The sequence below is a fragment of the Copidosoma floridanum genome, unplaced genomic scaffold (genome assembly GCF_036245765.1).
Source record: "Copidosoma floridanum isolate Cflo_tuat_1 unplaced genomic scaffold, Cflo_Japanese_pri ptg000007l, whole genome shotgun sequence".
Lineage (NCBI taxonomy): Eukaryota > Metazoa > Arthropoda > Insecta > Hymenoptera > Encyrtidae > Copidosoma > Copidosoma floridanum.
The window spans coordinates 10,482,401-10,504,282 of NW_028321884.1; the positions used below are offsets into that span (position 1 = coordinate 10,482,401).

General features: G+C 37.2%; 2 protein-coding genes across 2 annotated transcripts in view; one reads left to right on the forward strand and one right to left on the reverse strand.

Annotated features, from left to right (window-relative positions):
- Positions 1–21,882, forward strand: part of LOC106639027 (uncharacterized) — a 213,443-nt gene that overhangs the window by 37,629 nt on the left and 153,932 nt on the right. The gene's annotated exons all lie outside the window — the stretch shown is intronic.
- Positions 4,535–6,967, reverse strand: LOC149375381 (uncharacterized). Its single transcript, XM_089588816.1, has 6 exons — positions 6,888–6,967; positions 6,614–6,815; positions 6,316–6,542; positions 5,740–6,227; positions 5,268–5,646; positions 4,535–5,183 (listed from the first exon to the last, which is right to left on the reverse strand). The coding sequence occupies exons 1-6, from the start codon at positions 6,965–6,967 to the stop codon at positions 4,535–4,537; spliced, it is 2,025 nt and encodes a 674-aa protein (XP_089444942.1).

Genomic DNA, 21,882 nt, shown 5'->3' on the forward strand with positions numbered 1-21,882 from the left:
CTTTAAGTGGGCGTATATATAGCTTGTGTGCGTACACGTAGAGTGCAGCCCCGTGTCATTAATCTCGTAGTACCCGTGGATCAGCGTCTTTCTCCTTTTCGGAAAAAAAAAAGATCAGCATCAATCCACTTGTCCGATGGCTCGTTTCCTTGTGTTTGTCCTTCTTTATGCCTTTCCGGGCGTTCATTTCTCTTCGCTCTGTGGTCTAAGGTTCTTTTTTTTTTCATCTCGTTCTTTTATGTGTACCTTTGCTTCCAGTACTTCATCATTTGTATTTTTATTATACAATAATTTATCAGTTACACAGTATTTTTTTTCTTATGTTTATACATTTTAATGGATTTGCACTTACTCTACAAATATTTACGATATAAACAAGAGATATACTTTTAATAAGCATCTGCTCAAGTATCAATCAACACGTGAAACGCAAACGATATCAAACACGTGTTATTTGGAGTATACACAAGCAGTTGGAGGTATTGTCGAATCATAAAAAATATTTTCAATGTATCGTACAGATGTACCGAGAAATAAAATCTTTTTTGTATCGCACTATATGTGGCTATACTGCTACTGCAAGTATTTGGATTCACAAAAGAATTTGAATTGAGTCAGTAAAAACTTTAAAATAATAGAACTTGTACGTTGGTAATAAAAGTGGGAATGTGTCTAGTTTCATTTAGTTGTGAACGATAAATTTTGAATGGCAAGTACCTAGTCAAAATATTTTGTGACCCCAAAACTGTTATAAAAACAAGCGAACCCTAATTTTTCACAATATAGAAAAAAAATTAATTAGGCTTCGTATAAAAAGTTAAAGTTTCGCTGCTCCTAGTTTCCCCCTGCACTCCTTAAGCATTAATACGATCACAGTGAACAATAAATTAACAAATCATCCATCTACCTGCAATCGAAAACATGAATAACGAAAAAAAAAAAATAAAAAAAAAATCCCTCAGTAAAATAGCCCTCGGCGTGCACGCCGCGTAAAAACCGCTAGCCTCAAATTATACGGTACTCAAATATTTGATTTTCATTGGCTATTCAGCAGAAATTTAATTAAAGCACGTAAGCCAATGAGGGCTCCCCCGTGCCTATATCTTTGCCCATCCGCGCGCACAATTTACACCCACTGCACGTACCGAAAGACCGATCGGCACTTTTGACACCGGGCGCTTGCATTAAAATAATTCACATTAATTATTTTTAGCCGATTTCCACGGTCCAGTACACACAGTACAGCCTCCAACGACAGCCGGCTCAAATTAAATTAAATATTTGCACTGCCCTCCGGTGTATGCACACCTACGTTCCACAGATACACGTACGTATAAAAAAAGCGTGTGAGTTCAATTTGAATAATGAAGAGCTAATATTGTCACGAGCTCAACGACATGCTTTATTTATCAGTTGATACGTATAAATTCGTATACGCTTGACATTTACTTTATTCGCGCGTACAACAAAAAAAATGGGGGGAGCCACATCGCTCAGCACCATTAATCCAACGCATACGAGCGCAACGACGCGTTTCGCTGGTAATCTTTTTTTTTATCGCCCAAAGCGTATATGGATTTTACGAAAAAAAAAAAAAAAAAAAAAAAAAAAAAGAACCGTACAATCGATACTCCCGTCGTTTACGCGCTCGAATTGTCAAACGTTTTATCCGCCAAATAAATTTTTCCAGCTTTATGTGGAACCAACAAAAGAAATCCGCCGACACAAAAAACGCTTCCATCAAATGGAACATACGTGCGGGCGTAGTACACACCCACGCAGAGAGTACACTTGTAGAGCTAATATCCGATCGGCGTACGGGTACCATCGAACGACACCGGGAGACACGTGTATAAGCGACAATGCATAGCTATTATAAATTCAAGCCACTCGCGCAGCTGGATGTGTAGCACGAGGTGAGGCGCGAAAGCGACGTCGTTGTGGGGGAGTATGAAAAAGCTGGGGGGAGGCGATCTCGCGCGAGCTAAGCAAAGATGCGAAGACGCGATAAGCGAATATCGATAGGTGTGGATGAGTTTGCACCGACACCCCCGCGATCTTTGCTGCAGAAAAGGGGAAGTGAGACGGTGACGTGGAGCCAGCTGACGAAGGGGGTGGATAGACGCGAGACGAGGCCACTTGATCCAGAAATCTGGTATGGAGGGGGTTGGTTTTTTTTTGAGATTTTCTTTCAAATCTCAATCTTGAGATTAGATATTGTTCTTGGGTTTTTACAAAGGAGTTTTACGACTTCGGGAGTGTTGGCTTGTTAGGAAAGTGATGCTCATAAGGGTGTCGTTTGTCAATTATCGAACCATCAGGGTGTAAACGATACGTTACTTTTATGCCGTCGTTACGTCAAAGTTTTTCGTTTTATCGTCCGAACGCAAGTTGCTTCGTGAATCCAAATGTCAAAATGCGACAAGTGGGTGATGTAGAGCGACGTTATCACGTAGTTAATGGATACTTTTTTTGGGCTGATAAATAGTACAAGGACGCGAGTTTACGTTTAGCGTGAGGATCAAGATAAAACATTTGTACGGCCGATAACGCGATGTAGAAAAGTTTACTGCCGTTACGTGAAACGTTTTATTTTCCGTGATTGTTTGCTCTAGGGATGCCAAAGGTGTCCAGACATAAATAATCCATTCGTATTTATTGCATCAAAATTGAGCCATGTCGTATTTACTACTCCATCACAGATATTTCATCGAAATATTTTCTTTCTCTTACGTGAATTTTCAACATTAAATCAATTTTATATAGTTTTTTTTTACTACAATTGTTGAAAATTTATCAGTCCCATACGTTGCCCCAATGTATTTTAATATGACGTTTGGAGTAACGTTATTTTCATTTCTTTGAAAAGCCAATAAATAAGTTGTAAAAACGTTTTTAAAATTTTGAGGATTTCCTCTGCTTTTTGTAACTACTTTCTGGATTTTTTACACGCCAACTTGCGTGAAAATGGATGAACATTTGTTGGTACCAACTTTACAACAACACTCATACAGTAGGAATCAACTTATTTCATGGTATTAAATGTTATAAGCTATTCTATTTTGATTGAGGCATCTGTGATTCAATAATAAACATTTCTTCATCTCCGCGTCATATTCTTCCTCAAATACCTACAGTATAAGATTGTATTGAAACCATAACACACCACAGCTACAATGTTGACGGAACAACGATGTTTACCTTTGTAAACATCCATCTCCTATACAGTAAGGATGATTTTCGCAAAAAGAAGGCTCGTTTCATCAAATTTCCCACGAAACCATAAAAAGCAGCGATGGAGGCCCAAAAGAAGGCGAGAGATCAAAGAAACATAAGCTCCGACAAGCTCCGACGCCAAAGGCGGTGGCAATCGTCAGAGTCGTTGTGGGGAGAGATAGAGAACTGACACACGCGCGTTACGTTGTCGTGGGAAGAGGGGGGGGGGGCAACAAGCGCCGAACTGGAAGTGAGAACGGGAAACGAGACACGAGTTTGTAGTGTCGAAGGGGACAAAAAGGAAAACGGCTTTGCGGAAGTTCAAGCAGAGAAGCTTTGATTGTACACCCCCGCACGTGTGTACCATCTATACACGTAGGTATACAGTGTAGGGTGGAAAAATACCGTGGATACATATATGGGAGCGGGATTTTCTTCTTATTGGTCGAGAATGATGATTCTATTCTATTGACTCCTCAGCTGGCTCTTGGACCCTAGTATCATAGAATCGTAAATTTTTGCTATTGTCCTTTGGGACATTTATGTAATTTTTATGGTATTTGATCGTTTACGGAAACTGTGATATTTTGATTTGAATACATAGTTTTATTTGATTTACATACACAGTCTGATTTGTACCAATCCGATTTTCTAATGTACAATTTGTTGTTTTATGTTGCAGGTGCGTATTTAAACACCGTAAGATTATTACCTTTGGCAGTATCTCTTGATCCAAGACTATTGTGAGTATGAAATAAAAAGGATTAATTTTAATCTTCAAGGCTAAATCAATTATTTCTTAACTAAAAAAAAAAAAATTTTCTAACGTTTAAGGTACTCATTTTTTTAACTCTTGAATACTACAGAAAAGGTTTGATTTTTTTACTGGTATAGTAATTACAAGTACGTCTAAATTATTTATAGTTTATTTTATTAATAGATCTTTCATACTGAAGAATAAGAAAACATTATTGTTGATTAAAAGCATTATAATCATTGTCTCATGATTTAACGTCATTTATTGTATCTATTTTCAATATAAAATAAATTGTATTTGACACAATAAGGTGTATTACACTCTAAAGATACTTAATTTAAGTCTCGATCTCTGTTTTGTTGCATATTTTTATTTAGGTGGGTAAACTTGTCAGGCTGAGTACATGGAGAAGAATGAAACTTGGGAACATATTTACTCATGTTAAAACACAAACTGAGCTACATACTAAAGTCTAACTTTTTTGTCTTATAGTTATGGTGGATAGATACACGTTATATAATGTATAAATGGGCAAATAAATGTTAAAAATGAAAATAAAATTTAAGAAATATTCGCAATTTTTTTCAAGTGTCTAATGTTAAGACGAGTTAAAATATTCCATACAATTTCATCGGGTAGGCTTTTAAAATTTGTTGGCTCGAGTGTACCTTGGAGAGCTTTGTTCAAAACATCCTTTGCTCTGTGAAATATTATGACTCTCTCCGTTGCCATATCGACGCGAGCTTTCACCGCGTACTCGTAATACTTCAGCTTCTTCTTTTTCAGCGGCAAGCAAACTTTTTGCACAGCTTTGATTTTACTTCTAGTGTCCAATATCAAAACAAACGAGTTCAACGGCATCGTCATGGCGTCGAAAATAGTAAAGTCACCTGCTTTCATCTCTTTCAATTCGTCACACTTTTTGTTGCATTCGGACAGAATCTTGGATAACTTTTTATGAGATTTGAAAAGTCCCTTTGCCGGTAACAGATTTGCATTTAACTTGTTTGTACGCAAGTAAATGGCGTAATAAAATATCAACAGGTACACGAATTTGTTCGCTTCTGAGTCGTGAACCACGCAATGGAAGGCATCGATTATCGCTTCATCCATAGTCTCCGTGTCGTTGAATTCCCAGAACAAGCATGCGATTCTCAAGTGGCTTTGGTAACACGATTGAATGGGCAAATTAGGTACGCTGCCGAAACGCCTGTTGACGACAAAAGAGCATTGTTTCGTTAATATCGGGTGTGAATCGCCGAAAAATACGTGTTTTTGCGATACAACAACAAACCTGTCTCCCCGAAAGTCAGCCTCGAGAAGCATTTTAACGATGTTATATCTGTGCGAACCGATGGCTGCATCCAACGCTGTGTTGATTTGTTGACTGCGGATCATTTTCGTTTTGTCGATGTAATTTTCGTCAAGCAGGTGATGGACAATTTTCTCGTGGCCTAAGCCACCAGCCACTATGAGTTCGTGCAGCAGAGGCTCGTGCTCGTCGTTGTGATCGATTAACCAAGGGATGACTCCTGAAACTGACCTTTTCAGTGTCGCCTCGTCGACTCCCACGATTTTTGCCAGCATTAGTTCGACCAATTCCTTGTCATTTTTCTTCGCTGCTAAGTAAAACGGTGTCTTATTCACACAGTTGAGAGCACGTAAATCACTTCCTGCAAAAATATACATGTATATTCGATTCATTGCCTCGTGCAACTATACAATAACATGGATGTTTTGACAAAATTAAATCAACGTCAAATTACCATTTTCAATGAGTAATCTGGCAATTCTACCGCACTTTTCCTCAGCTTGCGCGCGTCCTTTGCCAGAAAAGTCTAATTTTTTTAGTAACAAATGCAACGGCGAGTCGAGAAAGTGATTGGTTACATTGACGTTGGCTCCACTTTGAAGAAGATTATTGACCTTCGACTCATCCATGTCTCGGACGGCTAGATGCAGTTCTGAGTTGCCAATGTCGTCTTTAGAATCGATGCCTATTTTACGCAATATATCAAAGACCAGGCAGTTCTTGTTGATTGCGTGACTCCGTTGCTTATGCTGTTTAGTTACCGCGTAGTACATCAAACTTTTCAGCGAAAAATTACCGTGCATGTCTATTTGAGTCGCGTTACTCAGCGTAGACATAATCAACAGTTCGCTCTCCAGTCTGTCGCACTCGTTCTTACAGCCACCTATGGAATAGTAGCTGCAGGAATCCAGTAGGTTTTTGTAGATATTCATGCACCTAGCCCTACCAAAATGCCGTTTGAGTATTATCAAATTGTCACCCCGAGTCAAGGTATTCGAAGGACATGCAGATGAAACGTAAAAAACTTTACCCGTATCTAATGAGCGTCTTTGACAAGTTGTAATTCAAACCCCAAATGGCTCTGTCTAGTAGAGTCTCGTTCCTGGAATTCAGAATGTTGGGATCCGCTCGATGATGCAGCAACAGCTTCACCAGCCCGACGTTTTTACACATCGACCGATGCAACGGGGTGTCACCAAATTTGTCTTGGATGTTCGGATCAGCTTTGTTTTCCAAAAGAAACCTGGCACCATGGGTCTTTAAATTTGAAAGTATTAAAATTCACACGAGTAGTAGTAACAACAACTTTCTCCGAATTTAAATGTTACCTGGTATTTTTCAACGGCCAAGTGCAGTGCTGACTGCAAATTGGGTCCTCGTACATTCACATCTGCTCCATGATCAATCAGTAAATTCATCATTGCGAGTCTGTCGTCGGCTTGCGCGTCGTTTTCAAAATCTAAGGCGTCATAGACCATCTGCAGAGGTGTTTTGAAGTCTACATTCCAATCATTTACACATGTTGGGTCTCTGAAAAATTTACGAAAGCATTGCACAAAAGACTATTTTTTTATTTAAAATTTTCAAAATCATACTAATTACCTTTGTAGAATTTGACAAGCTGATACAATGTCACCGGAGCGAGCTGCCTCGTGGAGGCTGCTTTTGTTTATTTTGTTCATTTTTATTTCTTTTAACTCTTAAAATCCTAAAATTCACGAATGCACAATCAATTGTCTTTAAATAGCTTTAAACCTTTTCGTATTTAAGAATTAAAAAACTAAAAAATTACTACCTTCAAGTGCACCTCGTTTTTGCAGATTTAATGTAAGATAATACCCTCAAGTACTGTAACTGCAAATACATAAAATAATAATTTTATTAACTCAAGACCTCTGAACTTTATAGTAATAAATTTGAATAAAATTTGAGATGTAGTTCTATTCAAAATTTTTGCAGGTGATTGGTTACTATCTTTCTTTTATATATCATTCAGTTTCATTCTCTAAATCTGAAAAAATTAAAAATTCCATCGTTATTTCAAGTGAGATCACTTCAGTCTCTGAAATAAATGAAATTTATTTGTGAAAGAAAAAAATTTTTTAAAAAAAGTTACTTTAAAACAGTAAAGTGAAACTTGATTCTCTTATTAGATTACAAGTTTTACAAGTGTTCAATATTTATTTATTGAAGGTATACAAAGAGTAATATTAAATTAACTAAAAATGTTTATAATCGTCTAATTTTCTTAGCACATGTATTAATTACGATACGCTGTAATCTTGCATAAGTATTATTATTGTTATTTTGTATATTAACTTCTTTCCGTGAGACTTATGGTTTAAGCCCTTAGTATGTAATTACTGCACAAGGTCAATAATAAACTTGACGAATAATAAATATGATTGTATATTGATTTACATTATTGCGTAAATAGCTTTCATTATTTATTATAATAATAAGTAATTTATACATGCATATGTTTATTTATTTATTTATTTTTTACAATAAATTAATCCAACAATGGAGTCTACTAAATTTCCAACGATAAAAATATTGTTCACTATATAATAATAATATTACCCACTTATATTTCATGTGGAGTAAGAAATTGATAGTGGACTTCAAAGGGCAAAAAAAGATTGTTTTATTACAGCAATCAACTTTGTTTATCGATTTTTTTCATTCAGAAAAAATTGACACTCATCGTTCATTAGTTGAATAATGAATGCTTAAGGAAATTACGATAAAATAATTTAACAAACAATAATATTACATTAGTTTTTAGAAATATTTTAAGATCTTAAATACGAGGGCCATCTGTCTAAAATTTATTTGAACAATTATCTGTATTTAAGTTATTTATTCCAGTATATGATGAACATAACGCCACAAACAGTTTTTATTTATTTTTTTTATTACCTCATGTCTATCCCAAAGCAGTATTTACCATTTGAATTTACAAAAAATGTGGAAACAATGTGCCATATCTAAAAAGAGATATTTTTAGGTACTGGAACAGACTTTTTAATAGTTACTTGTATATTTTTTTATACATTAATATTATTTTGTACTTATGAGTGTTATAGACACTTCGCATGCCAGTCTTCATGTTGTAGATGAATATCGAAACAAAGTACGCATGAATAAATTAATTTTAATTTTTTAATAAATAATTTTTTTAAGGAGGGATTGACCTCAAAAAGTATGATAAAAAATTGATGAGAAACTTTTAAATTGGAGTAATCAGGTAGTAGTAGAGTTTCAATAATTTAGATTCAATATACCTCGATGATATTTTTTAGAATTCTAAGTAAAAGTGTTATAAAGAAGAAGTTCTGTATTCCTAACACATGAAAATTCCAATCTACTGTATTTCCATATAGACAATGTGCAACGATGCATCTCAAAACTAGTAAAATTACTACTTTCGTTGGTTCTTACGCTAGTACCGTTACCAGTTATGCATGAAAAATTCATAATTTATTTTTGTTCATTCAGCTGAAAAATATATGAATTGAAAAGGCTCAGGTCAAAGAGTTATGAGAATTGTTCAAGTTGAGTAAACGTGTCATTAAGTTAAGTTTAAATAGTTTGAGTCTAACGACTAAGGGGTTTCACTCATAAATTTAACTTCCTAGAATTATCATTATTTAAAAATTAACTTGAAGATTTTAGATTCTAATTATTCTTACACTTATGCGTAAGACCTTAAAAAAATTAAACATTAGTCAAAGATACCAAAATACAATTTTTTCACTCAAATAATTGTTTATAATATTAAAAAACGTCAAATTTCATAATATTATACACAAACTTGTACACTACCAAATTTTTTTCGGGTTGTGAAAATAGTTTGAAGCCTACTTTTAGTTATATGAAATGTGACCACGATGACTAATGTGAGATTACAACTGCGCACATTATTTCACGTCTATACCTCTTAAGTGTTTATCGTACACAAAGCATGTGGCGGTTCTTGGTGTATAGCAATTCTACGTAAGGACAAAATAAATGCCACCTCGGAACAAAAATATAGTCGTACAAAGTAAAAAAAAATATTAGGACTTGCAACGTTTTTTAAATCTTACTCATTAAATTAAAAATAATATTTATTTTTGATACACAATCAGAGAATCTTACAAACAAAAGTCAACAAAAAAATTTTAGATGATAAAATTATTTTTCAACTAGGACGAGCTAAAAACCAATTCTTAGTATATTTTAGAAAAACATAAAAAAATACAGTCTAAATTAAATTTTTTTGTTTACGTTGGTTTTTTTTTATTTTTATTAGAATAAGTTATCACTAGGTTTAAAAGTTGAGACTTTGTTGGAAGGAAATAGAAAAAAAATAACGAAAAAATAAAATGACACCATAATAAAATAACACAAGCATGAAAAAAAATTTATGTTAATAGTTGACTTTTACTCACCAAAAAGTTGACCGCAATGCAAAATTTTTGATAAAAAAGAATAACATAAACTAACTTGTAAAAAAATTTTTTGAAATACTTTTTAACTTAAAAAAAAAAATTAAAATGATATTGTATCGCTTTAAGGTTATGCTTATTTGAAATATCTTTTTGAATCCTTAGTGATATAGTTATCGATAGTTTACACTTTCAACGGAGTAAAAAATGAGTCTTGTACAAACACAAAGTTATTTGTTTATTATCGACCACGTTATCGTTTGTCAATATGTATGTTACTAATATCAATCGGATAAATTAATCAAGACACTAATGTAAATAACAAATTTTTTTCAGGAATTATAAACGTATGTATTATTTTTTATAAAATACTTGCAATAATATGTCTTGATACACATCTCACTATACAAGGTCCTATTGTTAGGCTAACATTTGAACGCACGCAGTATTCGAAATGGAGCACTGAAACATTCTTTCGAGCACGTTGTAGCAGAGTTTTATTGTCCTTCGTCTACCTCTCTCTCCCTATCTTCTTTAAGTATATATGTCTTTAAAGGCTCTGGCACACAAGATTCAAAATGAAGGAAGAGGCGGTACATTTGAAAAATTTTGGCTCATTTTTGTTTGATGCCTCATTAAAAAAAATGTATTACGTTAAAAAAAACAAAAATTATTTACACCCATCGATTTATCAAGTATCCTTCTTATGATGGAGCAATACGCGTTATGAGAAGAAAATTTTTTGGTTTTCAATGACAACGTAACAGTGATAACAATTAATATTTTTCTGAGATGTCCACTGTTTCAACCCTCACCTTCTGACTGCTTTCCATGTGCATACAACGAATAATTCTTTAAAAAATAAAGTTCTCATGGAAACGAGCTACTGTAAATTGTACTTTTTCGATCAAAATCCACCAATAAAGTGTACACCAATAAATCAACCTTTATTTTTTCATTTATTTTTACAACAGCAATTTATTGATACACCACTAAAAATTTCCTTAACACATTCAAACAATATTTATAGGGCCATACATACTATTGGATCCACCCCGAAATAATTTCCAGATTTACCAAGTCACTTCCAGAGGACAGATCTCACCCGACGTCGCACTGTCTTTTGGAAGAAACAATTTCCCTTTGCCTATTTTCTCGGAGCCCCGGCGCTGCTACTCTAATCTGTGCCTCCTACGCCTCTCGTCGGTCATTTGTCGACTCGCGCTATTTTTCCCCGAAAACAGGGAAAAAGGGAGGGAGGACGCGCATTAGTGTAACAAGAGCCCCCCTTTTCTCGCAGGAGGGCCCGTCAGCCGTGAAACATATGTCCCCATATGGTATACATGCACGCTCGCCGAGTACGAAGGAAAAAAAAAAGAGACACTGACAGACGGGCGATCCTTCGCTCATACGGAAAGTGTCGGGGGACGCGCGCGCGAGCTCGTAAAATGTTCGGCCTCGATTGCCAAACGACCCCTATGACGAGGGAGAAGACACGAGCAGGGGAGACCTGTACCGCTCGGGGGTGAAATTCAAAAAAATGAACTCAGGGGGTGCGCTACGGTGTCTCTGAGGGAATAGTCTTTGGAAGGAAGATCCACATGAACCGCGAGAGGGGGCTGACAAAGAAGAATATTTAGAGAGACAATGGGGAGGATCTCACGGTGTAGCGTGTAGAGATGCCGATTTGTTGGGTGAAAATTGCTTCTTGACACGTCTCGTGTGTTGTTTTTGCGCGAGTGTGTCTTTAATATGGAGAAAAGTTGGATGATTCGGGGGTTGCCACTACTTTTTGGTACGAATATTATTCCTTGTGTTGCATAAATCTGCTATTACGGAGAGAAATTTTCTTCTAAACTAAACGTGTAAACGAGGGGTTGTTATTTTTATTGATCAAGTTGGGAAGATCAAGGTACGCTTCGTTTTATCGCTGTGACCCCTGAATGTATGAGTGTCAGAGCCCAGCAAGTTTTGTGAATTCCCCGTGGAGGTGGAAAAGGCGAGGAAGGGACGATTTCTGAAAATTCGCCGTCATAAAAGGGTCCGAGCCAAACTCCGTTCGGTTAGCATAAGCGGCAAAGTTCTCGCGAATTTCGTGCCAGCGGGGTAACGGAAGTGCTCTTTTTTTTACACTTCTCTGTCTTTTTGGTAGAATATTGGGTGTGCGCTTTTTCCCAAGGGCCGCGTCTCGTAATTGATGCTAAGTGTGTGTTGGGCAACGGTTGGAGTGGAGTGGCGCGTTTTTGATTGGAAGTGGACGAAAGAGGGTTTGCGAGGGTTGACGAAATTTTAATTTTGCTGTTCTTTCAACAACTTTTGGGATAAACATGGTGTTGTCTTTTATTTGTAATCTGTTATTGGCACATTTTTTTTTATTGCAACATTAAGAAGCTATAACCATCACGATTTTATCATTTGATGAGCGTTTTAACGCCAAACGTATAATCCGATTAAACTTGTTTTTATCGTGCTATAATCAGCTTTAATTTAGGCTGTGCGGGGAAGGTCGTAAATTTACATAATTCTCTCCGAAACCAGCTTTAGCTGTGGGGAAAAAAAAAATCTCCATACAACATTTTTTATGGTACAATAAAAATGTTATTATTCAGAAATCTAAGGTAAAAAATGTCGAGTCTTGAAAAAAATTCAGGGACGAAAAGCTCGTCCAAAAAAAAACTACATCGCTCTTTTCTCTTCGGCAATAAATTCAAAAACACAACAGCTCGTTCGCGGGCATCCTCTCATTAATACGCAAAAACCTGCGCTCGGGCGTTATTTTTAATCTGCACGTCGTGAAAAGGGGAACGCACGGCTCACCCCTGCATGCGTCTGACGCTACACGTACATCATCTACTGTGCCTCGAGAGTACTGCTACTGCCTCATTTTTTTTTCCACTTACTCTCCGACGAGTGCACAGCGTCGGACAAAGTACTTGGATGTTGTGTGGTGACGCGTGCATGTACTGTGCGGCTCATCAAAGACAATATTCCATGGCTGGAGAAAATTTCGAGTCACCGGTACGAAGGAAATTTTTTTTTTTTTGCTTTTGAAAACTTATCTCTGGGATGTGCGAATGTTTGTGAATAAATTGTACGTCATGAGATACGTAAGAACGTGTTTCTACGGAAAAGGCAAGGCACGTAAATATTAATAATATCCGAGGAAGAGCTTTCGTGTCTCGAGAAAAGCGAGAATGCCGCATGGAATATATAAGTTGAGGTGCATTTCACGCGCAAGAGACACATTTTTCTCCCATTCATCGCGCACTTGCAGGGGACCAAAACACGTGGGATACGTTTGCTGAGTTGCATCATTTATCGCATTTATTTGCCTTGGCTGAGGTGTGGAGCGATGAATTCTCCGTGTGATGGATGGATTTCGCGGAATTTTCAAAGAAACGCGAAAAATTTAGCATCGGTGTCGGTTTGATCATTACCAATGCACGCATAATACAAAATATTTAGCTTTCATCCGGTGCTGGTATTGAATTTCCGTAAATAACGCCGGGTCGCATAATGTACCTTCAGGATTTGCCGTTTTATCAAAATTATAAGCCAATTTGCGGTGGAGCTCCAAATAGCTTTGCCTTTCTGAGTTATCGATAATCCGCAGAATCCAATTTATTTTAATGGAATTTTTCCACCTTGTCGATGAATTTTATTTACCATCAATTGGGAGCTGCGGGTGACTTTAACTTGCACAATCATCTTATTCGAGGTTATTTTTGCAACCAAACAAAACTTGATCCGAGACAAAAAGTGTCACAGAAATGCATACGTACAAAGAACTGTGCCACGTCCTGTTAATATAGTGCAGGTAGATATATAGAGTCAAATACACAAAAAAATTTTATTTCTGAGATATAGATATTTCTTTTTACCCTTTTAATTTTCCGAAATAAACAGGAGGGAGGATGTTGTTTTATTTATTCTTCAAGAACAATTTACAACTTCCCTCCGGCACACAGCCTATTCATTAAATCACACGAAATTTGACAATGAACCAACAACTTTTCCCGACCCCGTGGAAACAGAATAGGAGATAGTCCGTGTTCCCCGATACAAACAGGCGCAGGATATGTCCACACGACCGCAAGTATACAACAACAACTCGGCCAATTAATCAAAGATACAACAAACGCACACCCTCGCTGGGCACGGACGCGCCTCCGGCAGCACTATCTCCTTCTTTCCCGCAAACGCTTCGGCGAAAACAAGTAGGTACACACACACACACACACACACACACACACACACACACACATGGTGAAGGTAAAGAGAATGTACGAGTTGGCCCGGCAAAGTTGGGCTTTAGCCGCCGGTGTGCAATGACCGCCCCGCCAATGCCGTTATTTGTCGGGCAAACCACCCCCAAACGGCGTTGACAGTAAATTAATTGCTCGCTGGATGTACTTTGCCGGGATTTTCGTGGCTTCGATGTTTTTTTTTTCCAAGCTCTTCACAGGAGTGCCTCTGGTTTTTCATTTCATCGTTACTCGAGCTTTGTACGCCGTATCTCGTACGTACACGTGCTTTGTTTTTTCCGGCGTTAACACGCCCGTCCTTCGCTCCTTCTTTTTTTTCCGCGTCGCCGGTCCCGGTGTGTGGATGATGGGGGGGACTTTTTGACCCATATCTCGGGTATTACGAGCCGATGGCGATTGTTGGGCCATTGAAAGCGAGGAAGAGCGTACGCGTTTGTGGTTTCGATTTTTTGTCGACTCTTGATTTTTATGGGATTTTACGAGGGTTGGATTTCCCACGGAAGTTGGTTCGCGGAAATATTGAAAACAGCTTTTTTTTCTCAGCAACTGTAGATAACTTTTGAGATGATTTTTGAAACTTTAATAATGTACGACACAATTCATTTAATTATACAAGAGCTACGTTTTATCGCCAAATTAGCACACGTTGAAATCACCAAAAGCTGCATTGGGCAAAATTTTGTCGATGATTTGCAATAAAAACACGGGTAATTTATAACAAATCAGTGTGTACTATCGAATTTCGAAAATATATGCATCATTTGTAGTCTAAATATCAAATACGGATCCTCTTTATGAAAGCCGTCGTATTCAGCCGAATTTCAATGGCAATATTGCTCGACCAATAGCACCACCAATCAATCAAACGCGTATTAAATAGAGAGAGAGAGAGAGAGCCATTGCGACGGATTTCATACACTATTTGATTAGTTATCGTTTGTGTATTATACGATATCCAATAAGGTGCTACTGAATATCTCGCTGTTTGTTGACTAGTTACACGATATCGTTAATGCAATATATTAGTCCATACCAAACACGAAGTAGTGAGGTAATTTAGTGCTTAATCATACTCCGATCTACGGTTTAAATACTATTAATGAGTTCTCTAGTACACACTCACGCGTTTCAAAACACTTAATTATTTACAATGCAATATTTAGAAAACAAATTTAATTTTTCAGAATAAATTTTATGTAAAAAACTCCACAAAGTCAGCGTTTTCAATGAACATACGTCCAAGGGGTTGTGCACTTGAAAATCCAGATCAAAAGTCCGAAATTTTTTTGATATTGAAAAATTTTTCAAAAATTAGTAAAGTAGAAATTAGTAAAGACTCTGTGTGTCCTCCAATGTCTTGAAAGTCTGTTAAAGACTTTTTTAGTCTTTGAAAGACTTTTGGTAAATTTAAGGGCATCCAAAGTCATGCATGATTAGAAAAGACATGGATTGCCGTAAAATCTTAGACTTCCGATGATTTTATCCAAGGTCAAATAACTTAAAATTCTTTTAGGGACTTTTGCAGTCTTTGTCAATGCTCAACGAGTGGGAAGCTTCTCAGAAAAAGTTGAAGTGAGCGAAAATGTAATAATTACCCTAAAAAACCTGAACAATCGACACTCTAGTGCCCAAAGACAACGGGGTTGATTTAAATACATGCCAGCTCTGCGATATGAAAAAAGAGAAAAACAATAAACGCTCCCCATACTCTGCTCGATATCATTCGAAATATTCGAAGAGGCAGGCGAGAGTGTGGGGGACGACGCGCATCGAAAGAGTTATGAAGACAGAGTCCGAGCTCGGGCTGGCGTTGCGATATTTATGGGCCCGGCAGACACACGCGCTCATGGGAGAGCCATACTTATGCGTGTGGGTGTACAGAGAAGAGCAAAAACAAAGAGAGAAAGATGGAAAAAAAGGATGCGTAGCGCATAGTGTATAGGTGATGGAGCAAGGCGCGTCCATATTTCAAAACTGGGCATCCTGGAAAAAGAGTGAGCGCGAGGGTAGACAGTGGGACGGAGGATTGAGAGATTCCGAGAAAACACGAGGGAATGAGGTGTAGGAGGGTTTTCACGTGCGACGGGGTTGGTTTCTCTGTTTACCTTTTCACCGCACACGCGGGTATGTAAATGAACCACGAATCATGCATGTTTGCTAGCCGCAAGGATCTCGAAGGAATCAGAATCGTGTGAGAGCTAGTACACTGAATCAGTGCTACAATATGGATGTATGTGCGTGCGATGAATATTAATAACTTCAATTCCATACCACGTCATTGAACAATCGACTGTATCAATAGTCAGCTGAAGAGGATAAAGATTTTTTTTTTTTTTTTTTTTTTTTTTTTTTTTTTTTCTATCGACAGTCCACAAAAATATACATTGTCTATTTTATTTTCATTTTGATATATTCATTATTATATTTACATTTTGACGCCATTGTTCTCTTTATTTCTGTCGATCCTCGATATTCAAATGAGGCTTATTTTTAAAACGAATTTGAGGTACACATGTACAACACGTGACAGCTTTGTCACGAATTTACCGTGTCAGGGATGGAAAGCGTAGGATTTCGTTAAAAAACACGCAATATCAAATAACCGTCCTGTCAAAAACTCGACGTTTATTGACAATAACAACTTTTCAATTTCATGTAAAATGTACCACATTTACAACAGAGGATCAAGAGTATTATTGTTGGTGTAACCAACACTATACGTCTGGAAATACAACAAGGTAATCAGAGTTTCGTTCTGTACTTTGTTTGTTTGGACTAGGTATAAAAAGTTTTCACATATTCATCAATCTGCACGCAAAAAGAGGGCATGTGTATCGGAAGATGTGTATGAACCATGTTGTATACACGTGCGGATCAATTCTCGACACACGTTGTATATATTGCCAACCAAACAGCCAAACGTAGGTCAAGTGGGTTCGAAATCATATCATTAGTAGTCTGCACGTGCACGTGTATCACGTGTGTGAGGGTATATTTTTAGTAATGCGCGTGCTCTCGCAAATTAGGTACAGTGAGCAGGTTCGCAATTTTGTTTGCTCCAGTTTCCTGTTTTGCGCCGTAGCGTGCACTCACTGGCGTTAGCGTTGGACCGGAAATTCCTGCTATTGCCTCGTGATCCCAAACTTTTGCCTAATTATCAGAGATGCGCGAGTGATATCCCGACTCAGTCTCGTATGCCAACTTGTTTTTTTTTCTTCTTCGTTCGACGAAAATGGGGGCATGGACCAGCAATTTTAAGCAATTTTCATGGTTATTTAATCACGTGCAAGTTTTTATTTTGTTCTAGATCAAAATTTTAGTTCAGAATATAAAAATCTCTTTCCTGTTGATTTTTTTAACTCCATCGTGTAGCTTTCCACTTCAAACATGATGTTAAAATATCACAAATCAACTTTAGAAAAAATAGTTAATAACTATTACTTTTTATAGAGGTTTTACCATTACTGCTTTCTTCATACTATTTCCACAATACGTTACCCCAATCACCAGACTGTTTTTATACGTTTCAATCGGTAAAAAAAATGTTTGATCAGCTACAGATCAATAACTTTTTTTGTCACCTCAATTCAAACTGATTACTACTCATTAAGGTTTCGTCATTGCCGTTTCCTTCACAATTATCCCATTGAAGATACATCAACTTCTGCGACGTATCATTACGTTTTATACAAACTCCAAATCTCGTATCACCATCAGGATAAATAAGGTTTATTTTATATTCATGTCTACTCATTGAAACGTCATAATTACCATTTTATTAACAATCATCCCCTACAGACATGCTAATCAGAACACGTATTTTTACGTTCCATACAAATTCAAAAAACCACGAATTAATACATACTAATTCATTAAACATTATTTATTTCATCATTAACTAACTAATTCCGACATTGTTAATTAGCCAAAACTTTCGGAAGAATACCCAATTCAGTAGCAACCACGAAAACAATACGATGAAATATAACAAATGATTCCGCTCACGCGAGCGTGTCCAGAAACCTCGAAACGAACAACGTCAAAGAACCACAGAGGGATGGAATTGTAGCGTTGACCCGTCGAGAGAAATCGAAGCGTGAAATTGACCCCTCGACGAGAATCCTCCCAAAGGAGAGATACGCGAGCCTATCCACCAACGCAAAAGCACACACGTGTATACAAAGTTGCCAACTGCGGGTGCACGTGTGATTTTCCGTCTTTCGTGTACCTCCCTAAAAACCAACCGAGAAACAATCAAGCTCTCAAAATGAACGTTTCCTCGCCTTTACCTTTCCGACTGATGTTTCTCGTCTGACTTTGGTTTATTTGTAGCCACGTGCTGTGGTGCACTTTGAAACTGCACCCGTTCATTTAGATTCTGACGAAAATTTCCTGACATTTTCATCCTGTGTCTCTAACAGAGATTTATGGATCAGGTTTTTTTTCAGCTGGTAAAACATGACACTTCGTATTTGGGGATCCCCCTTTTTTTTTGTTGAGACAAAATAACAACTGTTTCTATCAAACATGACACTTGTCTACGCAAAAAACGATTACGATAAAAAAAAAAAAAAAAAAAAAAAAAAAAAACATGTCACCAAACAACAAATTTCCACTGGTGAACACACCCAAACTTCGCGTAATCTTGTTTTTTTTCTCCTTCATGCACATCATCAACCCTCCCCCACACACGTAAAAGCCTCTCCCCGTTGCTTGGTACGTCGGACCTAACAGCATCACACGCTCGACGGCCCGAACAAGCTCGCCGCATAAGCGTGTTAGTGGACGTGCTTTTTTTCCCTCTCTCTGTCCTCCGAAAAAAAAAGCTCGCGCGAAAAGGCCAACGACCCCGAAACCCATTTCAGTCCCTCTTTTATTCTTCACGAGCCCTCTGACTCTCCCCCCTCCTCACCGCTTCCGTGAAAAAGTGAAACACACGTATACACAGAGGTAAGCGCGTAACTCCGTGATCGCAAGAGGCTTTTCGCACTCCGATGAGTAAAGATTGTTGATCCCCTCGTCTACTCCCTTCTGGTCGTCCAGAGCGCCGTAGAAGAAAAAGAAGGGTCACTACCCCCTGGAGTACACACACCAGAATCGAATTTAAATTCATTTAAATATACACATCTCTTCAGCACCGTGTCCTTGTCGATAAAATATACCCTTTTAATTATATACTTTGCTCCCGCTGTTGTGGCTGAATCGTTGAATAATGGAAATCGTATTTATTCGGATTTTTTTTTTTTTTTTTTTTTTTTTTTTACAACGTAAAAGGTAACCAATGAAACAAAGGAGCAGATCGATCTACACCACCAGATACATTTCTTTTTCTTCGATTATTCGTGCGAAAAAAATCCAAGCTGTCGAAAGTATAGATACGAGAGCAAAGATAAGCAACCAACCATACGCAGAAGGGTTGAATTAACACGTGACGTCTAGGGGTGGAGGATTATCACTCGCATTACTATTCATGACAAGTCGACTTTGGAAAAGCTACGCACTATGGGTACAACCTAGTCCACGCGATGTGTGGGCTTCGAGTGTACAGAGTCACTTATTGACATTTAATATTCATGGGGGTTGTACAGCCGGGTATGGTACACAAGGAAGTTACTTGGGCCCATAACGCGTCCCGCGAAAATCGACTCTGCGAGAAGATTGAATATTATTTTATACCGAGTAAAGTTCGGGGTGTAGCGAGGTACTGGCGATTGCGTGGCGTAACTTCGCTCCGCCGGGCAAACCGGAGGAATATCGACGTTGGAAGTTATCCAGATATCGGAACTGTGTGTGCGCGTGTGCGGGCCAAAATTTATTTCCGGTAATTTATTTGCCCTGCTACTGTTTTTTTTTTTTTTTTTTTTTTTTTATATTATAGTGCTCTACGTCCGGCTCCTTTAATAAGGGTACTACTGAGGGCACTTAGCACTTTGGAGAAGGAAGGGAAGAGGGATGGGAGGCCTCCCATTACTGGGAGGGGGGTAGGGGGAAATTTGGCAATTATGCTGCGAGGAGGTCGCCTATACCCTCCTCGAGGAGCATTGCGTGGTGAAAAAGCACATGTGAGACTCACAGAGGTACTTGCCCGAAAGTCGCACTGGCCGGGAATTGAACCACGGTCTCCCGCGTGCCAATCCACGACCCAGCCGACCGAGCCACCGCGCGCTCTGCCCTGCTACTGTGTGCTGCACGAACCCCGGATTTATCCCAGGCAGAGCTGATGTTTTTTTTGTCGCTTCTTGTGATCTCGTTTTTTTTTTTTTTTCTCTACTCCTTTTCCGTTCGGTGGACGGGCAAAATATTCGCTCGGAGCTTATTTGCCTTTTGTCTCTTTCACACTGATGCGCGACTTTTGTTGAGCTTTCTTTCGGGGCTGGTATTGACGTCTGGCGCTGCAGTTTTATTGAAGGCCTGGGAAGAGCAGGGATGGGAGGAAAAAAACAATGGGCCGTCGATTTTCGATTCAAGGGTATTCGTTGGCTTTCTTTTTCCACTTTTTATTTTAGAGTAGACCGAAGTGATTTGGAAATGTGTTTAAATAAATACGATTGGATCGTCTAAAGTGATAGGTATGCCTTGGAAAAATATCAAGTTTCTATTTTTACGGTTACGTATAGTAAAATTATTAAAAATCCTAGTTTAGGGGATTGTTACATGACTGAAGCCTTTTTATTTGTTGTGTAATATTAAAATAATGTAAAACAACAGTGTTTGATTTTATAGTATCTCTAATGTGAAAAGTATATATTTTTATTGAATTTTGTATTATTGCAATATTTCTTTATTTGTACAAAACGTACATTTTTTAAGCCATTTGAAAAAGAATCAAAAAATGCAATTACATTTTTATTTCTTACTCGTGCGTATTTATTAGATATTAAAATATAGAAATGTCTATAAGTAATAATAAAATGAGTGTCAATAACGCTTTCAAGCCCAAAGTTGTAAAACTTCAAAACTTAAGTTACAAGCCATCCGTCAACACGATAACGATTAACACTAGAAAATTGTCTCTATCAATTGACATTCACAAGGGAAAATTAGCGCACACTATAATGCCATTGCTAAAATTGATTAATTGTAAATTGGTATTTTATAATAATACTACTTTCATACAAGTAATTTCAATTACGTTACGATAGTAATTAGCTTAGAGCTTCACCACATGTCACACAAGTATATTTTTTATTTCTTTAATAGTTGTCTAGCAAAGTTGTACAAATAATAATAATAATAATAATAATAATAATAATAATAATAATAATAATAATAATAATAATAATAATAATAATAATAATAATAATAATAATAATAATAATAATAATAATAATACTAATAAGATATTTTGATTAATTTTATGTAATACGTAACTTGTAAGCATAAAAAACTCAATATGCTAAAATTCTAAACGATGCAGATGACACTTGATGAAATGTTTGAATTGATGGTCGACGGTGTCGAAGAAGAATGCGATCACTCCTTCTAATAGAGATGAAAGCGAAAAAAATCGAAGGTCATTTTCTCGATACAGGGGAAAAAGAGGTGTCGCGCTCCACTCGCGTGTCGGGAGTCGAGGGCTCTTCGTTCGCCGAGAAGAACTTTATTGGCCTGCATCACGACGACACGAGATGATGGAAGGTCAAGTGTCTTGACTATATTTTTCTTCGTTCTTTCCTTCTCTCCTCTTGTTTCCTCGTTTTCTTATATTTTAGATGCTTTCTACTCTTATAAATTTATTCATGTCAAGCATTAATTTTTATAATATATCATACATGTACATAAATGGTTTTTGTAATTTTGTTTTTTTGGACCGAATTAGAAAAAAATCAATATTACATGGATTGTGTCTGTAAAACGAACTTTTAAAAACTTGACTTTGAAATTTTCCGTTTTTACGGT

What these genes read in the sequence shown, in the direction of transcription:
- LOC149375381 (XM_089588816.1), bottom strand. Translation starts at nt 6,967, where the DNA reads ATGAACAAAATAAACAAAAGCAGCCTCCACGAGGCAGCTCGCTCCGGT. An exon ending in GCTTGTCAAATTCTACAAAG is followed by an intron (nt 6,816 to 6,887) that starts GTAATTAGTATG and finishes TAAATTTTTCAG; the next exon opens with AGACCCAACATGTGTAAATG. An exon ending in GCTGACTTTCGGGGAGACAG is followed by an intron (nt 5,184 to 5,267) that starts GTTTGTTGTTGT and finishes TGTCGTCAACAG; the next exon opens with GCGTTTCGGCAGCGTACCTA.